Source organism: Lepisosteus oculatus, chromosome 7 (genome assembly GCF_040954835.1).
Source record: "Lepisosteus oculatus isolate fLepOcu1 chromosome 7, fLepOcu1.hap2, whole genome shotgun sequence".
In the NCBI taxonomy this organism is placed as follows: Eukaryota; Metazoa; Chordata; class Actinopteri; order Semionotiformes; family Lepisosteidae; genus Lepisosteus; species Lepisosteus oculatus.
The window spans coordinates 1,013,865-1,033,485 of record NC_090702.1 but is presented as its reverse complement, the minus strand read 5'-3'; the positions used below and the strand labels follow the sequence as shown (position 1 = coordinate 1,033,485).

Sequence of the window (19,621 nt, the reverse complement as noted above, 5' to 3'; positions counted from 1 at the left end):
CGTGTCTCAAGAACCACAAGTTCTCAGGAGCTGAAAAGCAAGGAAGGAGCCGAGGTGTTTACTGTGTTATACCGAGTCTGAGGCGCTTTGAACACAGGAGTGTCTGTGTTTTACCCCCCATTAATCAGGGTCGGGGAAAATGCTTGAGGGATATCACCAGTCGAGAAATAAGAGGATAATACAGGCAGGAAGGAGAGAAGAGAAAGCAGACAGAGGGACACGGGTCAAGAGGAGGTCCACCTGCCAATCAACCTTTTCAGACCCGATCTGAGTTAAGAACTTGAGTCTTGTTACAGCTGGACCCTCTGCTGTTGCTTTTTAGGAAACTCTGGTTTCCTGTATAGGCGATCCCTAGGTGAAAAACAGTCTCTCCTGGTGGGCGGATGTGTTTTTTCGGAATAGGGAGACAGGTGCCCATTCATTTGGTAGCATCCGAACTTATAGAGAGAATTAATTGTAGGTCATGTTCCGTTTATTTTAGAAGGCAGGTTTGTCTCTCTTTTTAGCCTGGTTGGCGTTACACAGGATTTGAACACTTGGCAGCAGCCTGGGCTGATTTCTGGTTGTTCAGAGTGTAGGCTTCCGAGATGCTTTGTTGGGAAATAGGGTATGTTATTTATTTGTGTTGTGCGTTGTGTAGTCTGTGTCACTGGCATCATTCATATTTAACCCAGTGTGCCTGTTTTATGGCTTTTGTTTCACCTAAGCTTTGTCAAAGTGAATAAATAGCTCAGGTGACTGCAATTATACCAATTGCTCAGGTGTATTCTTGGCTAAATCTTTATAAGTCAGAGGTTATGGTGATTTCATTTCCTTTTTGGTTCAACCGCTCAGCCTATTCCTGCTATTTCTGGTAATTCTCTACCTCCGTAACCCCCTATTTGCACAATGATTTTTTTGGTGTTTAAGTAATATTGCATTTACACCTCAGAAGCATTCCTCATAAAGGTGAATAATATCTATCCAGCAGTACCGACAGATGACTGTCCCCGTCCCTTCTAAAATCGAATGACTGCGCTAAAGATTTGGATACATTGGAGAGAGAAATAGCAGCAGAAGTCTGGAGAACCGAGGGTGAAGAGGTTGGGGTTTTATTTAGTATTGATTCATTACACGAAACGTATAAGGAATGTATTCAAAATCTACAGCACAGAGCTTCGAAGTGACGTTACTGATCTTCAGGACGGAGTGCATCAGCGCACTTCAGTAAACGTACAGATCTTCTGGGCAGACACTGGCGGTACCTTCAGCAGGAAAGTCCTCCCTCGCCCCAGCCCTCCCACACTCTGAAGTTATACAGCAGCTTCCTACTGACCCAACACTGCCAAAATCTCCATAGAGCCCAAGAACCGGACCTTTGAGTTTCTCCACATTCGCACATTTTGAAGAATTCTCTCCACCACCATTCTTTCAAGCTTCATGCAATATTTAATACATGACCGTGATAGGAAACGAGGAGGGACACTTTGATTATTAACCACACTGACGCGTTTGCTGTAAACACGCGTGTCGTTTGTGGAGGGCAGTCAGCGTGCACAACCGAGGAGGTGACGGCGATTAAAAGTAACTTGATAAGATCAGATCACTCTCTTGGCCAGATACAGAGTCTCACATGAGGAATGTGTCTCTTCTCAGACCCCAGCCTGCTCTCCATGAGACACACAGACAGGGAGAGAGAAGCTGGGGGTCAGAGCGCAGGGTCGGCCATTTATACAGCGCCCCTGGAGCAGCTGGGGTGAAGGGCCTGGCTCAGGGGCCCCACAGAGTAGGATTCCTCTGCTGGGCCGCGGGATTCGAACCGGCAACCTCCCAGCCACAGGCGCAGAGCCACAGCGCCGCCCCATATTTCTTCTTCCAGGATGCCGACTGCCAGTGTCACAGTTTCCGAACCTGCCCTCCCTCTGCTGGGACCACATGATCGGCTTGCCACCCCGTCACAGAGCCACACCTGACTGGCCACCTCGGGTCAAAACTCCGGCCCCTGGAGGAGGTCCCCGCCTTCGCCCAGGCAGCCCAGGCGGCCGCGGGCCGGCTGCAGACCCAGAGGCGTCTCTACGACACCCCTATCGGGGTGGGGGGGGGGGGGCGGGGGCCGGCGCTAACCCCGCCCCCCTCTCTCTCTCTCTCGCGCGCGCGTGAACCGACTGGTGCCTCTTCAGGTCCCCCGCGTGGATGAACCCCTTCCCGCACCGGGGGCAGCAGTAGGGCCGCTCGCCCGTGTGCGTGCGCCGGTGGTAGGTCAGGTGGCCCGTGTGACTGAAGCTCTTGCCGCACTGGGCGCAGGCGTAGGGCCGCTCGCCCGTGTGCGTGCGCCGGTGGTAGGTCAGGTGCCCCGAGTGGTTGAAGCTCTTCCCGCACTGGGGGCAGGAGTAGGGCCGCTCGCCGGTGTGGGTGAGCTTGTGGTGCTTCAGGTGCCCCGGGTGGTTGAAGCTCTTCCCGCACTGGGGGCAGGCGTAGGGCCGCTCGCCCGTGTGGATGCGCTGGTGGTCCTTCAGGGCCCCCGACTGGTGGAAGCTCTTGCCGCACTGGGCGCAGGGGTAGGGCCGCTCGCCCGTGTGCACGCGCCGGTGCTTCTTGAGGTTGCCGGCGAAGCGGAAGCTCTTCCCGCACTGGGCGCAGGGGTAGGGCCGCTCGCCCGTGTGCACGCGCTGGTGCTTCCTGCAGTTCCCCGCGTGGTTGAAGGTCCTGCCGCAGCGGGGGCAGCGATAGCGCCCCTCCGCGTCCCGGGTGGGCTCCGCCGCGCTGGGGCTGCGCCGTGACGGGGGGTCCCCCTGGTCCTCGGGCCCCTCGGCCTCAGGTTCGGGCTGCGGTTCGCCGCCGCCGTCTTCTTCCTCCTCCTCCTCTTTCACGCGGTCCGACACCGGGAGGGGCTCGTCTTCGGTCTTGACGAAGGGCCCGGCGTCGCTCCGCTCTTCGGTCTTGATGCCCTCCGGCCCGGCGGTCTCCTTCTTGATCTGCTCTTCGGCGCCGGGAGGCTTCAGGAGATCCGCAGCGTGGGCAGAGTCCAGATCCGGGTCGCTCTTCACACGGAGAGGAGCGAAGCTCGCTGGGTCTGTCCCCAGCGTGGTGGGGTCTGGAGGGGCACACTCGGTCTCCGGCTCTGCCATGTGGACAGACTCTGGTCCTCTGAGCTCCTCCTCACTCTGTCTGGTCCTGTGCTGCTCAGGGAGCCCCTGTCTGTCTTCAGGAGCTGTGGGCTCTGTGTCCTGCCTCAGACTGGAGCCCCACTCCTGCTCACAGTGCTGCAGCTCAGTGGAGCCCTGTCCCCAGTGTCAGGGAGAGCGCTGGTCTCTACAGCTCCTGGGGGACAGACACAGGAGAAGACACTCTAACAATGAGTGAACGCACAGGTCCTTCTTAAGTGTCCACGTTATTCAACATGCTGCCAATTAGATACATGTCCTAATAAAATGGCCAGACACTGAATATTGGGGGAGCATTTTAGGTTAAGGAGGTAAGAAGACTGTGACTAGGCAGTGTGTACGCCTGTGGAATCCTCTATCTCAGCCTATAAACACTGATTAACTCCCCCAGCAAGGAAGAGATTAATTAATGCAAGCTCTGGAACTCTTTGCCCAAGGATATTAGAGAGTCACCTTCTCTAAACTCCTTCAAATCCAGACTCAAAACCTTCTTCTTCAGAAAAGCCTTTACTTAACTGGTTCCATTCTTCACCCCTCTGCTCTTCTTAATACCACCTTCCACGGTCTCCTCTATTGTTATTGTTGTATTGTTGTAATTATAATTGTGTCCTGTCTTGTGAAATTTTCTTATTTATTGTTGTAGTCTTCTTATTTATTGTTATTGTCATCCTGTAAAGTGCTTTGAGAAGCCACCTTTAAAGGCGCTATATAAAATAAAGTTTATTATTATGAATATTATTATTATTATTACTATAAACTAGCTCCACTGAAACACAGCGGTCCACAACACCACACCAACCAGCGCCAGGAAACTCCCGCTGTCCACAACAACACACCAACCAGCTCCTCTATTATTAAGAGAGTGATATCTTGTCCCCACTGTCTTCCGGGGGTCCATTATAAACCTCGCCGCCCCGCTACAATATCACCTCAATAACGCTGTGCGTTCCTAGGTGATCCGGTCACGATTGATCTCACAGGAACCCACCAGATGACAGAGAAATACTCGACGTTGTTGATGATGCTACGAATCTCTTCGTGAGACGCCAGTGCCGGTGCCGTGATCCGTAAATCGTCGCTCTCGTCGTCACCCCTGCTCGGGGACGAATTATCACCCGTCCTGACCGATGCAGACGGCGGTACCGGCGCAGGTCGGAAACATCTGTCAGGCTTCTCGAGAGGAGTTCGATCACCCCTGTCACCACCGACACACACCCCAGCTTTGCGTTTTTACAAAACCCTCCGTCTCAGCCCTGAGATCGGGAGGGTCAGTGGTGGTGGCAGCCGAGAAGCTGGACCGGGTTCCGGTTTCACTCACCGGCTCGGATGAGCGGCGACTGGGCCCGGAGAGCTGGGCTCGACCCGTTTCTGTCCTTTAACTCACGGCGTCAGGAGCAAACACCATCGTTGTTTTAGAGCAAAGATCCTTTCCTGCTCGGAGCGCCTGGGAATCAGCGCTACGGAGCCCGACGGCCTGCATCGCGCACAACGCGGACCATCTGCGCAGGCGCAGGGCTGACAGAGGACGCCGGGAATTGCAGTCCATTCCCTGCCTTGCGTATTTGTTTTGTCCAAATATTCTAATATTGGAAAATTACTCCTGATTCAATGCCCTACGCCCGAATTCAATAGAGCTGAAGTCGAGTGTGTGACCTCTGAGAGCCTGTCTCTCAATAATAATAATAATAATAATAATAATAATAATAATAAATTAATACAGTGTGTGATCTCCTGTCCCAGCCTGAGGAACAGACAGTGAGCCTGTCTCTCAATAATAATAATACAGTGTGTGATCTCCTGTCCCAGCCTGAGGAACAGACAGTGAGACTGTCTCTCAATAATAATAATACAGTGTGTGATCTCCTGTCCCAGCCTAAGGAACAGACAGTGAGACTGTCTCTCATTAATAATAATACAGTGTGTGATCTCCTGTCCCAGCCTGAGGAACAGACAGTGAGCCCGTCTCTCAATAATAATAATACAGTGTGTGATCTCCTGTCCCAGCCTGAGGAACAGACAGTGAGCCTGTCTCTCAATAATAATAATACAGTGTGTGATCTCCTGTCCCAGCCTGAGGAACAGACAGTGAGCCTGTCTCTCAATAATAATAATACAGTGTGTGATCTCCTGTCCCAGCCTGAGGAACAGACAGTGAGCCTGTCTCTCAATAATAATAATACAGTGTGTGATCTCCTGTCCCAGCCTAAGGAACAGACAGTGAGACTGTCTCTCATTAATAATAATACAGTGTGTGATCTCCTGTCCCAGCCTGAGGAACAGACAGTGAGCCTGTCTCTCAGTAATACTAATACAGTGTGTGATCTCCTGTCCCAGCCTGAGGAACAGACAGTGAGCCTGTCTCTCAGTAATACTAATACAGTGTGTGATCTCCTCTCCCAGCCTGAGGAACAGACAGTGAGCCTGTCTCTCAATAATAATAATACTGTGTGTGATCTCCTGTCCCAGCCTGAGGAACAGACAGTGAGCCTGTCTCTCAATAATAATAATACAGTGTGTGATCTCCTGTCCCAGCCTGAGGAACAGACAGCGAGCCTGTCTCTCAATAATAATAATACAGTGTGTGATCTCCTGTCCCAGCCTGAGGAACAGACAGTGAGCCTGTCTCTCAGTAATAATAATACAGTGTGTGATCTCCTGTCCCAGCCTGAGGAACAGACTGTCTCTCAATAATAATAATACAGCTGAGCCTGAACTTGACATTCCTCAGAGTCCACGTCGTGTGTAGATATCGTGGCCATAAGGCAGCAGCCCGAGCACGCCAGAGCATTCTGGGAATGGGGAGCGAGCACCCAGCCTCTTACCCAGAGGGGGTCCCGCCGGGGGTATGGAATCAAGAGGTGGAGCCCGGTTTCTCGGCTCAGAATCGATCGTCGAGGCCAAGAGAGGGCCACAAACGAGAGGTCCTTCGACACATCGGGCTGTTCGGCAATCAGTAGTTAATTGACCCCAGGAGCTCATCCAGCTTGTTCCCCACCCCCACCCCCCTCTGTGTACAGTAGACCCTCCTGTCCTGACTGGAGGAGCTCACCCAGCTGTGTCTGGAGAGAAGCTGGGGTATCGGCTTCAACAACATGGCTGGGCAGCTTGTTCCACACCCCCACCACCCTCTGTGTAAAGTAGACCCTCCTGTCCTGACTGGAGGAGCTCACCCAGCTGTGTCTGGAAAGAAGCCAGAGTATCGGCGTCATCAACAACCTGGCTGGGAAGCTTGTTCCCCACCCCCACCACCCTCTGTGTAAAGATGCCCTTTCAACCTTTAGTATTGAAGAAGCGTTGACTTCACCTTAGGAAGAAAATTAGGGCCCCACATAAAGCCATCGAGAAAAATTGTAGAAATTTTAAATGAATGATTTCCTGGCTGTGTGGTAAGCTCATTAGAGAAAGGCGTCAGGGTTTCGTTTGGCATCTGTAGTCCTAGCAAACGCGTCGAAACACACGACTGGCACACGGCCTCAGACAGAGCCGCAGTTTCAGTGTCAGTGACTAGATGGCGCCACATATCCACAGCGATGTCACCGGTACTGGCTGTCCCACGGACCCGACTGTCTCCAGCAGGGAGATCAGAATCCTGTTCTGTGTGGGTGACCTATGACCTGTTCGAACAGGCGCGGCCGGACAACAGACCGCCGGGCAGTGGATGGACACACACAGACAGGGGGGTCCAGGGCTTTATTTCGCAGAGTCGCGGGTGGGAGAGGTGGGGTGGGGGATGGAGGGGGGAGGGTCACACTCTTGAGTCACAGCACGACGACAGGAAGGCAGAGGACCATCCAAGGAGCAAACTCTTTAATGATTCCGAATCATAATTACCGCGAGGACACGCCAGTCAAAGACAGAGAGGCGGGGGTGGAGGGGGCGACGAAGACGGGGGTGAGGATGACGAGGACGGAGGGGGGTCGAATCCGACTGGCGCAGCCCGGAGCTCTTCCTCTCCTCCCTCCTCCTCCTCCCCCGCCCCCCCATTCGGAGCCTAGATGCGCCGAATCAGGCAGTGGGAGTTGCGCCCCACCCAGAAGATGGGGTACAGGGGGTCGGTGAAGGGGGTCTTGAACTTGTGCAGCAGCACGGCCCTCGTCTCGGCCTCGCCCCCCTCCTGCTCTCCGTCGCCGCCCTTCAGGCAGTAGAAGGACAGCACCCCGGCGGGCTGGTCCAGGTACAGCCCCAGCACGTGGCTGCCGGGGCTGCCGGAGATGTCGCAGTGCTCGGCGTCGTGCCAGGCCTGGTACTCGGACCCGGCCCAGCCCAGACCCCAGGAGTGCCGGTTCTCGCCCAGCCCGCAGGCGCCGTTCTCGCCCTTCCTGCCGATCGCCTCGTACGTCACCCCCAGGACCACCCAGCCGGACCACTCCACCTCCCAGTAACACCGCAGGCCGGAGAGACCCTCCCGGCACAGAACCTGGACAGCAGGAGAGAGAGGGGTTAATACACACACACTGACTGGACACTCCAGTACATTAACACTGCACTGAGAGAGAGAGGGGTTCATACACACACACTGACTGGACACTCCAGTACATTAACACTGCACTGAGAGAGAGAGGGGTTAATACACACACACTGACTGGACACTCCAGTACATGAACACTGCACTGAGAGAGAGAGGGGTTCATACAGACACACTGACTGGACACTCCAGTACATGAACACTGCACTGAGAGAGAGGGGTTCATACAGACACACTGACTGGACACTCCAGTACATGAACACTGCACTGAGAGAGAGAGGGGTTCATACAGACACACTGACTGGACACTCCAGTACATGAACACTGCACTGAGAGAGAGAGGGGTTCATACAGACACACTGACTGGACACTCCAGTACATTAACACTGCACTGAGAGAGAGAGGGGTTCATACAGACACACTGACTGGACACTCCAGTACATTAACACTGCACTGAGAGAGAGAGGGGTTAATACACACACACTGACTGGACACTCCAGTACATGAATACTGCACTGAGAGAGAGAGGGGTTAATACACACACACTGACTGGACACTCCAGTACATGAACACTGCACTGAGAGAGAGAGGGGTTCATACAGACACACTGACTGTACACTCCAGTACATGAACACTGCACTGAGAGAGAGGGGTTAATACACACACACTGACTGGACACTCCAGTACATGAACACTGCACTGAGAGAGAGAGGGGTTAATACACACACACTGACTGGAGACTCCAGTACATTAACACTGCACTGAGAGAGAGAGGGGTTCATACAGACACACTGACTGGACACTCCAGTACATGAACACTGCACTGAGAGAGAGAGGGGTTCATACAGACACACTGAGTGGACACTCCAGTACATTAACACTGCACTGAGAGAGAGGGGTTAGTATAGACACACTGACTGGACACTCCAGTACATTAACACTGCACTGAGAGAGAGAGGGGTTCATACACAAACACTGACTGTACACTCCAGTACATTAACACTGCACTGAGAGAGAGAGAGGGGTTAATACACACACTGACTGGACACTCCAGTACATTAACACTGCACTGAGAGAGAGAGGGGTTCATACAGACACACTGACTGGACACTCCAGTACATTAACACTGCACTGAGAGAGGGGTTCATACAGACACACTGACTGGACACTCCAGTACATTAACACTGCACTGAGAGAGAGGGGGGTTCATACAGACACACTGACTGGACACTCCAGTACATTAACACTGCACTGAGAGAGAGAGGGGTTCATACAGACACACTGACTGGACACTCCAGTACATTAACACTGCACTGAGAGAGAGAGGGGTTCATACAGACACACTGACTGGACACTCCAGTACATTAACACTGCACTGAGAGAGAGAGGGGTTAATACATACACACTGACTGGACACTCCAGTACATTAACACTGCACTTCTGTTAATTCAACAGAAAGTAGTGTGCTCTGACGGGCAATGATAAAGTCACCTGTGGACAGTGCTCAAATCTCTCAGGCAACTCCCGATACGGGCAGGTCTCTTCTGTGCGACGGGAAACTCGACGTGATTCTTCTGAAATCCACAGGTACTTCTGGGCTGTCCTGTCATCTAGGGTCAGTGGAATAAAATCTGAGGGCAAGAGCAATAAAATAGGTGACAAAGGAAAATGGTTAGGCAGAAGAAAACTCACACAGATTGATACAGACCCTAATATCCAAACTAGAGACACACCTCACACACACAGAGATTAATACAGACCCTAATATAGACCCTAGAGACACACCTCACATATAGATTAATACAGACCCTAATATAGACCCTAGAGACACACCTCACACACACAGATTAATACAGACCCTAATATCAACCCTAGAGACACACCTCACACACACAGATTAATACAGACCCTAATATCAACCCTAGAGACACACCTCACACACACAGATTAATACAGACCCTAATATAGACCCTAGAGACACACCTCACATACACAGATTAATACAGACCCTAATATAGACCCCAGAGACACACCTCACACACACAGATTAATACAGACCCTAATATAGACCCTAGAGACACACCTCACACACACAGATTAATACAGACCCTAATATCGACCCTAGAGACACACCTCACACACACAGATTAATACAGACCCTAATATAGACCCCAGAGACACACCTCACACACACAGATTAATACAGACCCTAATATAGACCCTAGAGACACACCTCACACACACAGATGAATACAGACCCTAATATAGACCCTAGAAACACACCTCACATACAGATTAATACAGACCCAAATATACACCCTAGAGACACACTTCACACACACACAGATTAATACAGAACCTATCGTAGATCCTAGAGATAAACAAATTGATATAGATCCTAGAGCCACACATATCCCATTTGCTGTTTCTCAGTTTTTTTATGAATAAAATATTTTCCTTACATTTTAGGAGTTCCTCTCTGGTTTGAGGTTCAGGTGCATTAGGATCATAAACTGGTGCTTTCACTAGATAAACAGAGACATAAGTGTACAGATGAGATAAATAGATGAGCACACCTTAAAGAGCACAGACATCTGCTATATTTATAGTAAATAATTATAACATCTCTCTCAGTGCAGTGTTAATGTACTGGAGTGTCCAGTCAGTGTGTCTGTATGAACCCCTCTCTCTCTCAGTGCAGTGTTAATGTACTGGAGTGTCCAGTCAGTGTGTGTGTATTAACCCCTCTCTCTCTCAGTGCAGTGTTGATATGCTAAGTGTTAACTGCAGTGGAGGAATGACACAGGATGTGTGTGTGTGAGCGCGAGAAATGTTGTACACAGATTAACCAGTACATGATGACAAAGATTCGGGTTTCTCCTCTGACATGCCGCCCTGCTATATTTACACGTTAATACACACGGCACATATATCCAGCGCACACACGTCATGTATATATGTGCACCTTACTGTACTCGTGGACAATTCGCAGAATCTCTCTTGAGGGGGCATACGCTTGAAGCAGCGTTTGTAGGCCTATAAACTGATCACCTGCTGACAGAGATAATCCATCAGTAACACAACACCGGGTGTGAGCTCTGGCCGGTCCCACATTGCTGAGCATTGTGCAGGGCCCGACTCAGATGCTGAAGCCATGATTAACACGTCTGTGGGTGGATATATATATATTGGGGCGCAGGAGGGTCTCTTGGACGTCCCCCGGTACTGGGGGTAGTGATCGGCGATGGGGATGAGACCCTCGTCCCCGGGGCGTGAGACGAGCTGTCCCGGGAGGACTGGTGGCCTTCGGGAGCTTCCTGGTTGACGCCATCAGACAGCACGCCCTCCAGCTGCTCGCTCGAGGCTTCGTCCAGCTCGGGGTCAAGGGGGGGTCAGGGTCTATCCCAGCAAGCAACGGGTACGCCCTGGACAGGACGCCAGTCTATCACAGGACACACACTCACACACCCTGGACAGGACGCCAGTCCATCACAGGACACACACACACACCCTGGACAGGACGCCAGTCCATCACAGGACACACACACTCACACACCCTGGACAGGACACCAGTCCATCACAGGACACACACACACACACACACACACAAGGCCCTTGAGAGGCCGGGTGTGGTGCGATCCTTGTTGACACGCTACAGACCGGACGGCCCAGCTCCAGCATCAGAACCAGGGGTATGATGGGACCCGGAGGAACGCCCCACACTGACAGATTAAGACCTTCTAGTCACAGGGTGACCTGATCCCAGCACTTGAAATGTGCAAAGGCCCTGAAACAGATATCTGTTCTGCAGCACAAACCAGAGGACACAGGAGGTATTCCTAGAAAAGCACATTTGAGACTAAGAAATGGAGGCACGCCTCTACACAGAGAGTGGTAGGGGTGGGGAACAAGCTGCCCAGCCATGTTGTTGAAGCCACACAGACACAGCTGGACAAGATTTGGGGGACCAATTAACCACTAACTGAACCAGATGGTTCTGATGGATTTTGCACACTCTGAATAAGTAGTGTCCAGTCAGTGTGTCTGTATTAACCCCTCTCTCTCTCAGTGCAGTGTTGATGTACTGGAGTGTCCAGTCAGTGTGTCTGTATGAACCCCTCTCTCTCTCAGTGCAGTGTTAATGTACTGGAGTGTCCAGTCAGTGTGTCTGTATGAACCCCTCTCTCTCTCAGTGCAGTGTTAATGTACTGGAGTGTCCAGTCAGTGTGTGTATTGACCCCTCTCTCTCTCAGTGCAGTGTTCATGTACTGGAGTGTCCAGTCAGTGTGTGTGTATTAACCCCTCTCTCTCTCTCAGTGCAGTGTTAATGTACTGGAGTGTCCAGTCAGTGTTTGTGTATTGACCCCTCTGTCTCTCTCTCTCTCAGGTCCATCTGTCTCAGTCCATCGCTCCTCTCTCATCACCTCTTCCTCCCTCAAGCCAGCTGGAATGCGAAGTTGCTGACTTTCAGATTTACTGCTGCTCATCCATCACGGCTCAGACAGGCGGGGAGAGGGAGGGTGTGGGGATTCACCAGGGAGAGGGAGAGAGAGGGTGTGGGGATTCACCAGGGAGAGGGAGGACGTGGGAGGAGGGGGGGAGGGGTGGAGGGGAGGGGGGGCTGGGGGATCCCTTCTTTTCTAATTGTTAATGGGAGTGTTGAAGTGGGACCTCGATGTTTTGGCAGTAACGGGCCCCTGGCGTCAGGGCGACTGGTGGGGTTCCCGGTCGTATCTGTTGTCCGAGGGGAGTCCTGTCCACCCCCCGCAGGGTGAGGCGCTGGACGCAGGTGCGCACGCACACGCATACGCACACGGGCGACTGAGTCACGTCAACGACCGGAGCAGAGGATTCTGGGAGGACTCGGACCGGGCCGGAGACAGACACAGAGACAGCTCAAGGCGAGAGAGAATCGGGGACCCTCTCTCTGGTGGCGGATGTTGGGGGCTGGGGCGTCCGGAGGGGGAGCAGACCGCAGCCGGCACCAGGGAGCAGAGAGCAGAGCTCCTGCCCAGACTGTCCGTCTGGGTGAAGGTCACCCAAGCCGAGCCCCAGGCCTGACGTCGATCACCCCTCCCCCCAGCCATGTAGGGTCAGGAGAGGTGTGGGCCGCTGGGGGGCTCTGAGTCTGTCTGTCTGTGTGTGTCTGTCTGTGTGTCTGTACACCAGTCTGTCTCTCTGTGTGTGTCTGTACACCAGTCTGTCTCTCTGTGTGTGTCTGTACAACAGTCTGTCTATCTGTGTGTGTGTCTGTACGCCAGTCTGTCTCTCTGTATTTCTGTACACCAGTCTGTCTGTCTGTCTCTCTGTGTGTCTGCCTGGGTGTCTCTCTCTCTACACCAGCCTGCCTGTCCTTTCTCTGTGTGTGTGTCTGTACACCAGTCTGTCTGTCTGTCTCTCTGTGTGTCTGCCTGGGTGTCTCTCTCTCTACACCAGCCTGCCTGTCCTTTCTCTGTGTGTGTGTCTGTACACCAGTCTGTCTGTCTCTCTGTCTCTCTGTGTATTTCAGCTCTGCACAGGTGGCCCCAGTTGCCCGATGCTGAAACGCAGAAACATTTTGAGTGAAATTTGGTTTTGGTCCCAGATCGAAGGGGGAGGTTGGCCAGAGAATTTTAAACAGCTCATCTCACCTCATTAACTTTTAAGAGGGAGCGAGAGGGAGAGAGAGGGCTGGAGGAGAGGAGAGAGGGAGAGGGCGTTGGAAAAGAAGGAGAGAGAGGGGGAATACTATGTTATGTTAACTAAATATACACTCATTCGCGCTCCTCAATAAACGCCAATTAATTGGATGTCATAAAGCACTGAAGTGTTGAAGTCTGACACCTGATTCCACTGGCGCAGAGAATACAGATTAGTAAGGCGGCCAGTTAATTAGGAACCGTCTAATATATTGTCAATACTGAGCCCTCAAGAACCACAGGCAACAGGACCAGCAGAACAGCCTCAGTTACACATCAAAGGACAGATTATTAATACTGACACATCTCAGGACAGGACAAGCACTCAGGCTGGGACACGAACGTCTCTCTGAGCCAGTAGGGGGGTGGGGGCGCCCTGCCTGAGGCCCAATAAAAACTGGATCTGCACAAGACCCTGCCCTGCTCCTCTGAGGAAGAGTTTCCCACAGCAACTGGCTTCCAGGAGAACAGGCCTTGGTGATTGTGTGTGTGTGTGTGTGTGTGTGTGTGTGTGTGTGTGTGTGTGTGTGTGTGTGTGTGTGTGTGTGTGTGTGTGTGTGTGTGTGTCCTGTGATGGATGAAGTCCTGTCCAGGTTGTGTGTGTGTGTGTGTGTCTCCTGTGATGGACTGGTGTCCTGTCCAGGGTGTGTGAGTGTGTGTGTGTCCTGTGATGGACTGGTGTCCTGTCCAGGGTGTGTGAGTGTGTGTGTCCTGCGATGGACTGGCATCCTGTCCAGGGTGTGTGAGTGTGTGTGTCTCCTGTGATGGACTGGTGTCCTGTCCAGGGTGTGTGAGTGTGTGTCTCCTGTGATGGACTGGTGTCCTGTCCAGGGTGTGTGAGTGTGTGTGTCCTGTGATGGACTGGTGTCCTGTCCAGGGTGTGTGAGTGTGTGTCTCCTGTGATGGACTGGTGTCCTGTCCAGGGTGTGTGAGTGTGTGTGTCCTGTGATGGACTGGTGTCCTGTCCAGGGTGTGTGAGTGTGTGTCTCCTGTGATGGACTGGTGTCCGGTCCAGGGTGTGTGAGTGTGTGTGTCTCCTGTGATGGACTGGTGTCCTGTCCAGGGTGTGTGAGTGTGTGTCTCCTGTGATGGACTGGTGTCCTGTCCAGGGTGTGTGAGTGTGTGTCTCCTGTGATGGACTGGTGTCCTGTCCAGGGTGTGTGAGTGTGTGTGTCCTGTAATGGACTGGTGTCCTGTCCAGGGTGTACCCTGCCTTGTCCCAGGATAGGCTCTGACTCCCATGTGACTCTAGACAACATAAAAGGCAGCAGAGGAGTCTCAGCAGGGATACTCACTGTCTGTCCATCTCTCTCTAGACTCTCTCTCTGATTCTCTCTCAGTCTGTCCATCTCTCTCTAGACTCTCTCTGATTCTCTCTCAGTCTGTCCATCTCTCTCTAGACTCTCTCTCTGATTCTCTCTCAGTCTGTCCATCTCTCTCTAGACTCTCTCTGATTCTCTCTCAGTCTGTCCATCTCTCTCTAGACTCCCTCTGATTCTCTCTCAGTCTGTCCATCTCTCTCTAGACTCTCTGATTCTCTATCAGTCTGTCCATCTCTCTCTCTAGACTCTCCTCTCTGAATCAGTTCGATTCAATTCCAGGTGCTTTATGAGCATGACTGATGGGTACAATCAGTGTTGCCAAAGCAAATAAAAATAATAAAATTAACATGGAACAAAACAAAAAATAGAAGTAAAATAAAATCTACAGACATGTTACAGACATTTACAACAGAGACACATCATAAAATATTTACATATACTGTAAACATATTGAGCATTATTGGGAGACAGGCTCACTGTACCTCAGGCTGGGACAGGAGATCACACTGTATTATTATTATTGAGAGACAGGCTCACTGTTCCTCAGGCTGGGACAGGAGATCACACACTGTATTATTATTATTGAGAGACGGGCTCACTGTCTGTTCCTCAGGCTGGGACAGGAGATCACACACTGTATTATTATTATTGAGAGACAGGCTCACTGTCTGTTCCTCAGGCTGGGACAGGAGATCACACACTGTATTATTATTATTGAGAGACAGGCTCACTGTCTGTTCCTCAGGCTGGGACAGGAGATCACACACTGTATTATTATTATTGAGAGACAGGCTCACTGTCTGTTCCTCAGGCTGGGACAGGAGATCACACACTGTATTATTATTATTGGGAGACAGACTCACTGTTCCTCAGGCTGGGACAGGAGATCACATACTGGGCTGCCAGTTCAACTGAGTTCCCTCACTGTCTCTCCCTCTCTCTCTCTAGACTCTCCTCTCAATTCAATTCAATTCAAGGTGCTTCATAAGCATGACTGATGGGTACAATCAGTGTTGCCAAAGCAAGACTCTCTGATTCTCTCACTGTCTCTCCATCTCTCTCCTCCAGACTCTTCCTCTCTACTTCCAATCTTCCTCCTTCTCTACCCCTCCTCTCCCTGCCAGCTCCCCTCTCTCCCCCCCGTGTCCCTGCGACGGGCAGTGTCCAGGGAACCATGCCAGTCCGACATGTTTCAGATCAGTTCTGGCTTTGAAAAGGCTTTGAAGCAGGACGAGGTCTGTCTGGACCTGTGATCACGTAACACCCAGAGCCCACCCAGACTTGACTTTCACTTACTGATCCCTTCCAGATCAAAGCACACACACACACACACACTCACACACACACAGACACTCACACACTCACAAACACAGACACACACACACAAACACAGACACTCACACACATACACATACACACTCACACACACACTCACACACATACACACTCACAATCACACACACAGACACAAACACACACTCACAATCACACACACAGACACAAACACACACTCAGACACTCACAAACACACACACTCACACACTATGTCTGTAGCGCTGTGGTCAGAACAGGTCAGGCCACAGTATCCCCAGCGCATGACGACCATGTCCGCCCGCCGTCAGCGGAGAGGAGCTGGGACCAGGCAGGTCTGCGCTGTCCCCACGCCTGTGCTCCGGCAAAACACAGCACCCACACGCGTGTCTCTCCTACCTCCTTTCTTGGAGCCCGGCGCCTTGTTGCGTGTGGCCATCACGGCGTGTGCTCGGAGCAGGTCTCTGTGTCTCACCTCCTGCGCCGTCCCCTGGAGTCTCCCTCTGCTCTGGGATCGATGGAGTTATTCCCCCGGAGAGGGGGGGGACGAGGGCTGGGAGAGGTGGGGGGTGGCATTTCTGTCACTTGAGATCCTGGGGTTTCTAAGGGTCTTTTACAGGACTGACAGATACAAATTGTGTGTGAGAGAGGGGAGGGAGGGGCTGGAGATGACAGCCTGAGTCAGTGTCATTGTCATTAGCAGTGATGAGACACTGCAGACTCTCCAGGCTGGACTGGACTGACTGGACTGGGAGCTGGATTAGTTATGAATTGGGAATATAATCAGACTCCACTGACACTGACAGAGCAGTCTGAGACTCTCCAGTCTGGACTGGACCGACCGGACTGGGAGCTGGATTAGTTATGAACTGGGAATATAATCAGACTCCACTGACACTGACAGAGCAGTCTGAGACTCTCCAGGCTGGGCTGGACTGACTGGACTGGGAGCTGGATTAGTTATGAACTGGGAGTATAATCAGACTCCACTGACACTGACAGAGCAGTCTGAGGCTCTCCAGGCTGGACTGGACTGACTGGACTGGGAGCTGGATTAGTTCTTCACTGGGATTATAATCAGACTCCACTGACACTGACAGAGCAGTCTGAGGCTCTCCAGACTGGACTGGACTGACTGGACTGGGAGCTGGATTAGTTCTTCACTGGGATTATAATCAGACTCCACTGACACTGACAGAGCAGTCTGAGACTCTCCAGGCTGGACTGGACTGACTGGACTGGGAGCTGGATTAGTTCTTCACTGGGATTATAATCAGACTCCACTGACACTGACAGAGCAGTCTGAGGCTCTCCAGGCTGGACTGGACTGACTGGTCTGGGAGCTGGATAAATTATGAACTGGGATTATAATCAGACTCACTGACACTGACAGAGCAGTCTGAGACTCTCCAGGCTGGACTGGACTGACTGGACTGGGAGCTGGATTAGTTATGAACTGGGATTATAATCAGACTCCACTGACACTGACAGAGCAGTCTGAGACTCTCCAGGCTGGACTGGACTGACTGGACTGGGAGCTGGATTAGTTATGAACTGGGATTATAATCAGACTCCACTGACACTGACAGCTCTCCAGGCTGGACCGGACTGACTTTTCCTGTTTCTCTCTCCCCCTCCACTTTCCTTCTCTCTCTCTCCCCACATTCCTTCATGCTGTTTACTGTAGATCATATCTCAGCTCTTGTGCTGATGACAAAGAGGCCTCAGCTACCTCCCCTGAAACCTAAATAAAGTTTACATTCCAGCGAGCCCCTCGTCTCCTCCATCATCCCTGTCAGTGTCCGCTGTGCTGCCGGTTCTCTTTCATGAAATATGTTTACAACAATCTACATGTACTGGAAAATAAATTAACCCGCAGTCGTTAGAAATATGAACAATATAAAAGCCACCTCTGTATGAACCCCTCTCTCTCTCAGTGCAGTGTTACTGTACTGGAGTGTCCAGTCAGTGTGTCTGTATGAACCCCTCTCTCTCTCAGTGCAGTGTTACTGTACTGGAGTGTCCAGTCAGTGTGTGTGTATTAACCCCCCTCTCTCTCAGTGCAGTGTTAATGTACTGGAGTGTCCAGTCAGTGTGTCTGTATTAACCCCTCTCTCTCTCAGTGCAGTGTTAATGTACTGGAGTGTCCAGTCAGTGTGTCTGTATGAACCCCTCTCTCTCTCAGTGCAGTGTTACTGTACTGGAGTGTCCAGTCAGTGTGTCTGTATGAACCCCTCTCTCTCTCAGTGCAGTGTTCATGTACTGGAGTGTCCAGTCAGTGTGTCTGTATGAACCCCTCTCTCTCTCAGTGCAGTGTTCATGTACTGGAGTGTCCAGTCAGTGTGTCTGTATGAACCCCTCTCTCTCTCAGTGCAGTGTTCATGTACTGGAGTGTCCAGTCAGTGTGTCTGTATTAACCCCTCTCTCTCAGTGCAGTGTTAATGTACTGGAGTGTCCAGTCAGTGTGTCTGTATGAACCCCTCTCTCTCTCAGTGCAGTGTTAATGTACTGGAGTGTCCAGTCAGTGTGTGTGTATGAACCCCTCTCTCTCTCAGTGCAGTGTTAATGTACTGGAGTGTCCAGTCAGTGTGTCTGTATGAACCCCTCTCTCTCTCAGTGCAGTGTTACTGTACTGGAGTGTCCAGTCAGTGTGTCTGTATTAACCCCTCTCTCTCTCAGTGCAGTGTTACTGTACTGGATTGTCCAGTCAGTGTGTGTGTATTAACCCCCCTCTCTCTCAGTGCAGTGTTAATGTACTGGAGTGTCCAGTCAGTGTGTCTGTATTAACCCCTCTCTCTCTCTCAGTGCAGTGTTAATGTACTGGAGTGTCCAGTCAGTGTGTCTGTATGAACCCCTCTCTCTCTCAGTGCAGTGTTAATGTACTGGAGTGTCCAGTCAGTGTGTCTGTATTAACCCCTCTCTCTCTCAGTGCAGTGTTAATGTACTGGAGTGTCCAGTCAGTGTGTCTGTATGAACCCCTCTCTCTCTCAGTGCAGTGTTAATGTACTGGAGTGTCCAGTCAGTGTGTCTGTATGAACCCCTCTCTCTCTCAGTGCAGTGTTAATGTACTGGAGTGTCCAGTCAGTGTGTCTGTATTAACCCCCCTCTCTCTCAGTGCAGTGTTCATGTACTGGAGTGTCCAGTCAGTGTGTGTGTATTAACCCCCCTCTCTCTCAGTGCAGTGTTAATGTACTGGAGTGTCCAGTCAGTGTGTCTGTATTAACCCCTCTCTCTCTCAGTGCGGTGTTAATGTACTGGAGTGTCCAGCCAGTGTGTCTGTATTAACCCCTCTCTCTCAGTGCAGTGTTAATGTACTGGAGTGTCCAGTCAGTGTGTGTGTATTAACCCCTCTCTCTCTCAGTGCAGTGTTACTGTACTGGAGTGTCCAGTCAGTGTGTCTGTATTAACCCCTCTCTCTCTCAGTGCAGTGTTAATGTACTGGAGTGTCCAGTCAGTGTGTGTGTATTAACCCCTCTCTCTCAGTGCAGTGTTAATGTACTGGAGTGTCCAGTCAGTGTCTGTATTAACCCCCCTCTCTCTCAGTGCAGTGTTAATGTACTGGAGTGTCCAGTCAGTGTGTCTGTATTAACCCCTCTCTCTCTCAGTGCAGTGTTCATGTACTGGAGTGTCCAGCCAGTGTGTCTGTATTAACCCCTCTCTCTCTCAGTGCAGTGTTCATGTACTGGAGTGTCCAGTCAGTGT

General features: G+C 51.6%; 2 protein-coding genes across 3 annotated transcripts; both read right to left on the bottom strand.

Annotated features, from left to right (window-relative positions):
* Nucleotides 1-1,068: 1,068 nt before the first annotated feature.
* LOC138240719 (zinc finger protein 239-like) lies at nt 1,069-4,644 on the bottom strand. Of its 2 annotated transcripts, none has more exons than XM_069191914.1 (2): nt 4,462-4,644; nt 1,069-3,300 (listed from the first exon to the last, which is right to left on the bottom strand). In XM_069191914.1, exon 2 carries the CDS (start codon nt 3,105-3,107, stop codon nt 2,064-2,066), a length of 1,044 nt encoding a protein of 347 aa, XP_069048015.1. In that variant the 5' UTR covers nt 3,108-3,300; nt 4,462-4,644; the 3' UTR covers nt 1,069-2,063. The 2 variants fall into 2 exon arrangements, with proteins under 2 accessions (XP_069048015.1, XP_069048016.1); XM_069191915.1 differs by lacking the exon at nt 4,462-4,644 and adding an exon at nt 4,132-4,455.
* Nucleotides 4,645-6,928: 2,284 nt separating this feature from the next.
* On the bottom strand, nt 6,929-16,472 carry LOC138240730 (tripartite motif-containing protein 16-like protein). Its single transcript, XM_069191939.1, has 4 exons — nt 16,319-16,472; nt 10,071-10,133; nt 9,100-9,239; nt 6,929-7,560 (listed from the first exon to the last, which is right to left on the bottom strand). Exons 1-4 carry the CDS (start codon nt 16,356-16,358, stop codon nt 7,135-7,137), a joined length of 669 nt encoding a protein of 222 aa, XP_069048040.1. The 5' UTR covers nt 16,359-16,472; the 3' UTR covers nt 6,929-7,134.
* Nucleotides 16,473-19,621: the final 3,149 nt, after the last annotated feature.

Bases quoted from the DNA above. Each gene is read 5' to 3' on its own strand.
- LOC138240719 (XM_069191914.1), bottom strand. From the start codon at position 3,107: ATGGCAGAGCCGGAGACCGAGTGTGCCCCTCCAGACCCCACCACGCTG.
- LOC138240730 (XM_069191939.1), bottom strand. From the start codon at position 16,358: ATGGCCACACGCAACAAGGCGCCGGGCTCCAAGAAAGGAG. The intron at 9,240-10,070 runs GTAAGGAAAATA...TCTTGCCCTCAG, and splicing joins CAGAGAGGAACTCCTAAAAT to ATTTTATTCCACTGACCCTA. The intron at 7,561-9,099 runs GTGACTTTATCA...CCTGCTGTCCAG, and splicing joins GATTTGAGCACTGTCCACAG to GTTCTGTGCCGGGAGGGTCT.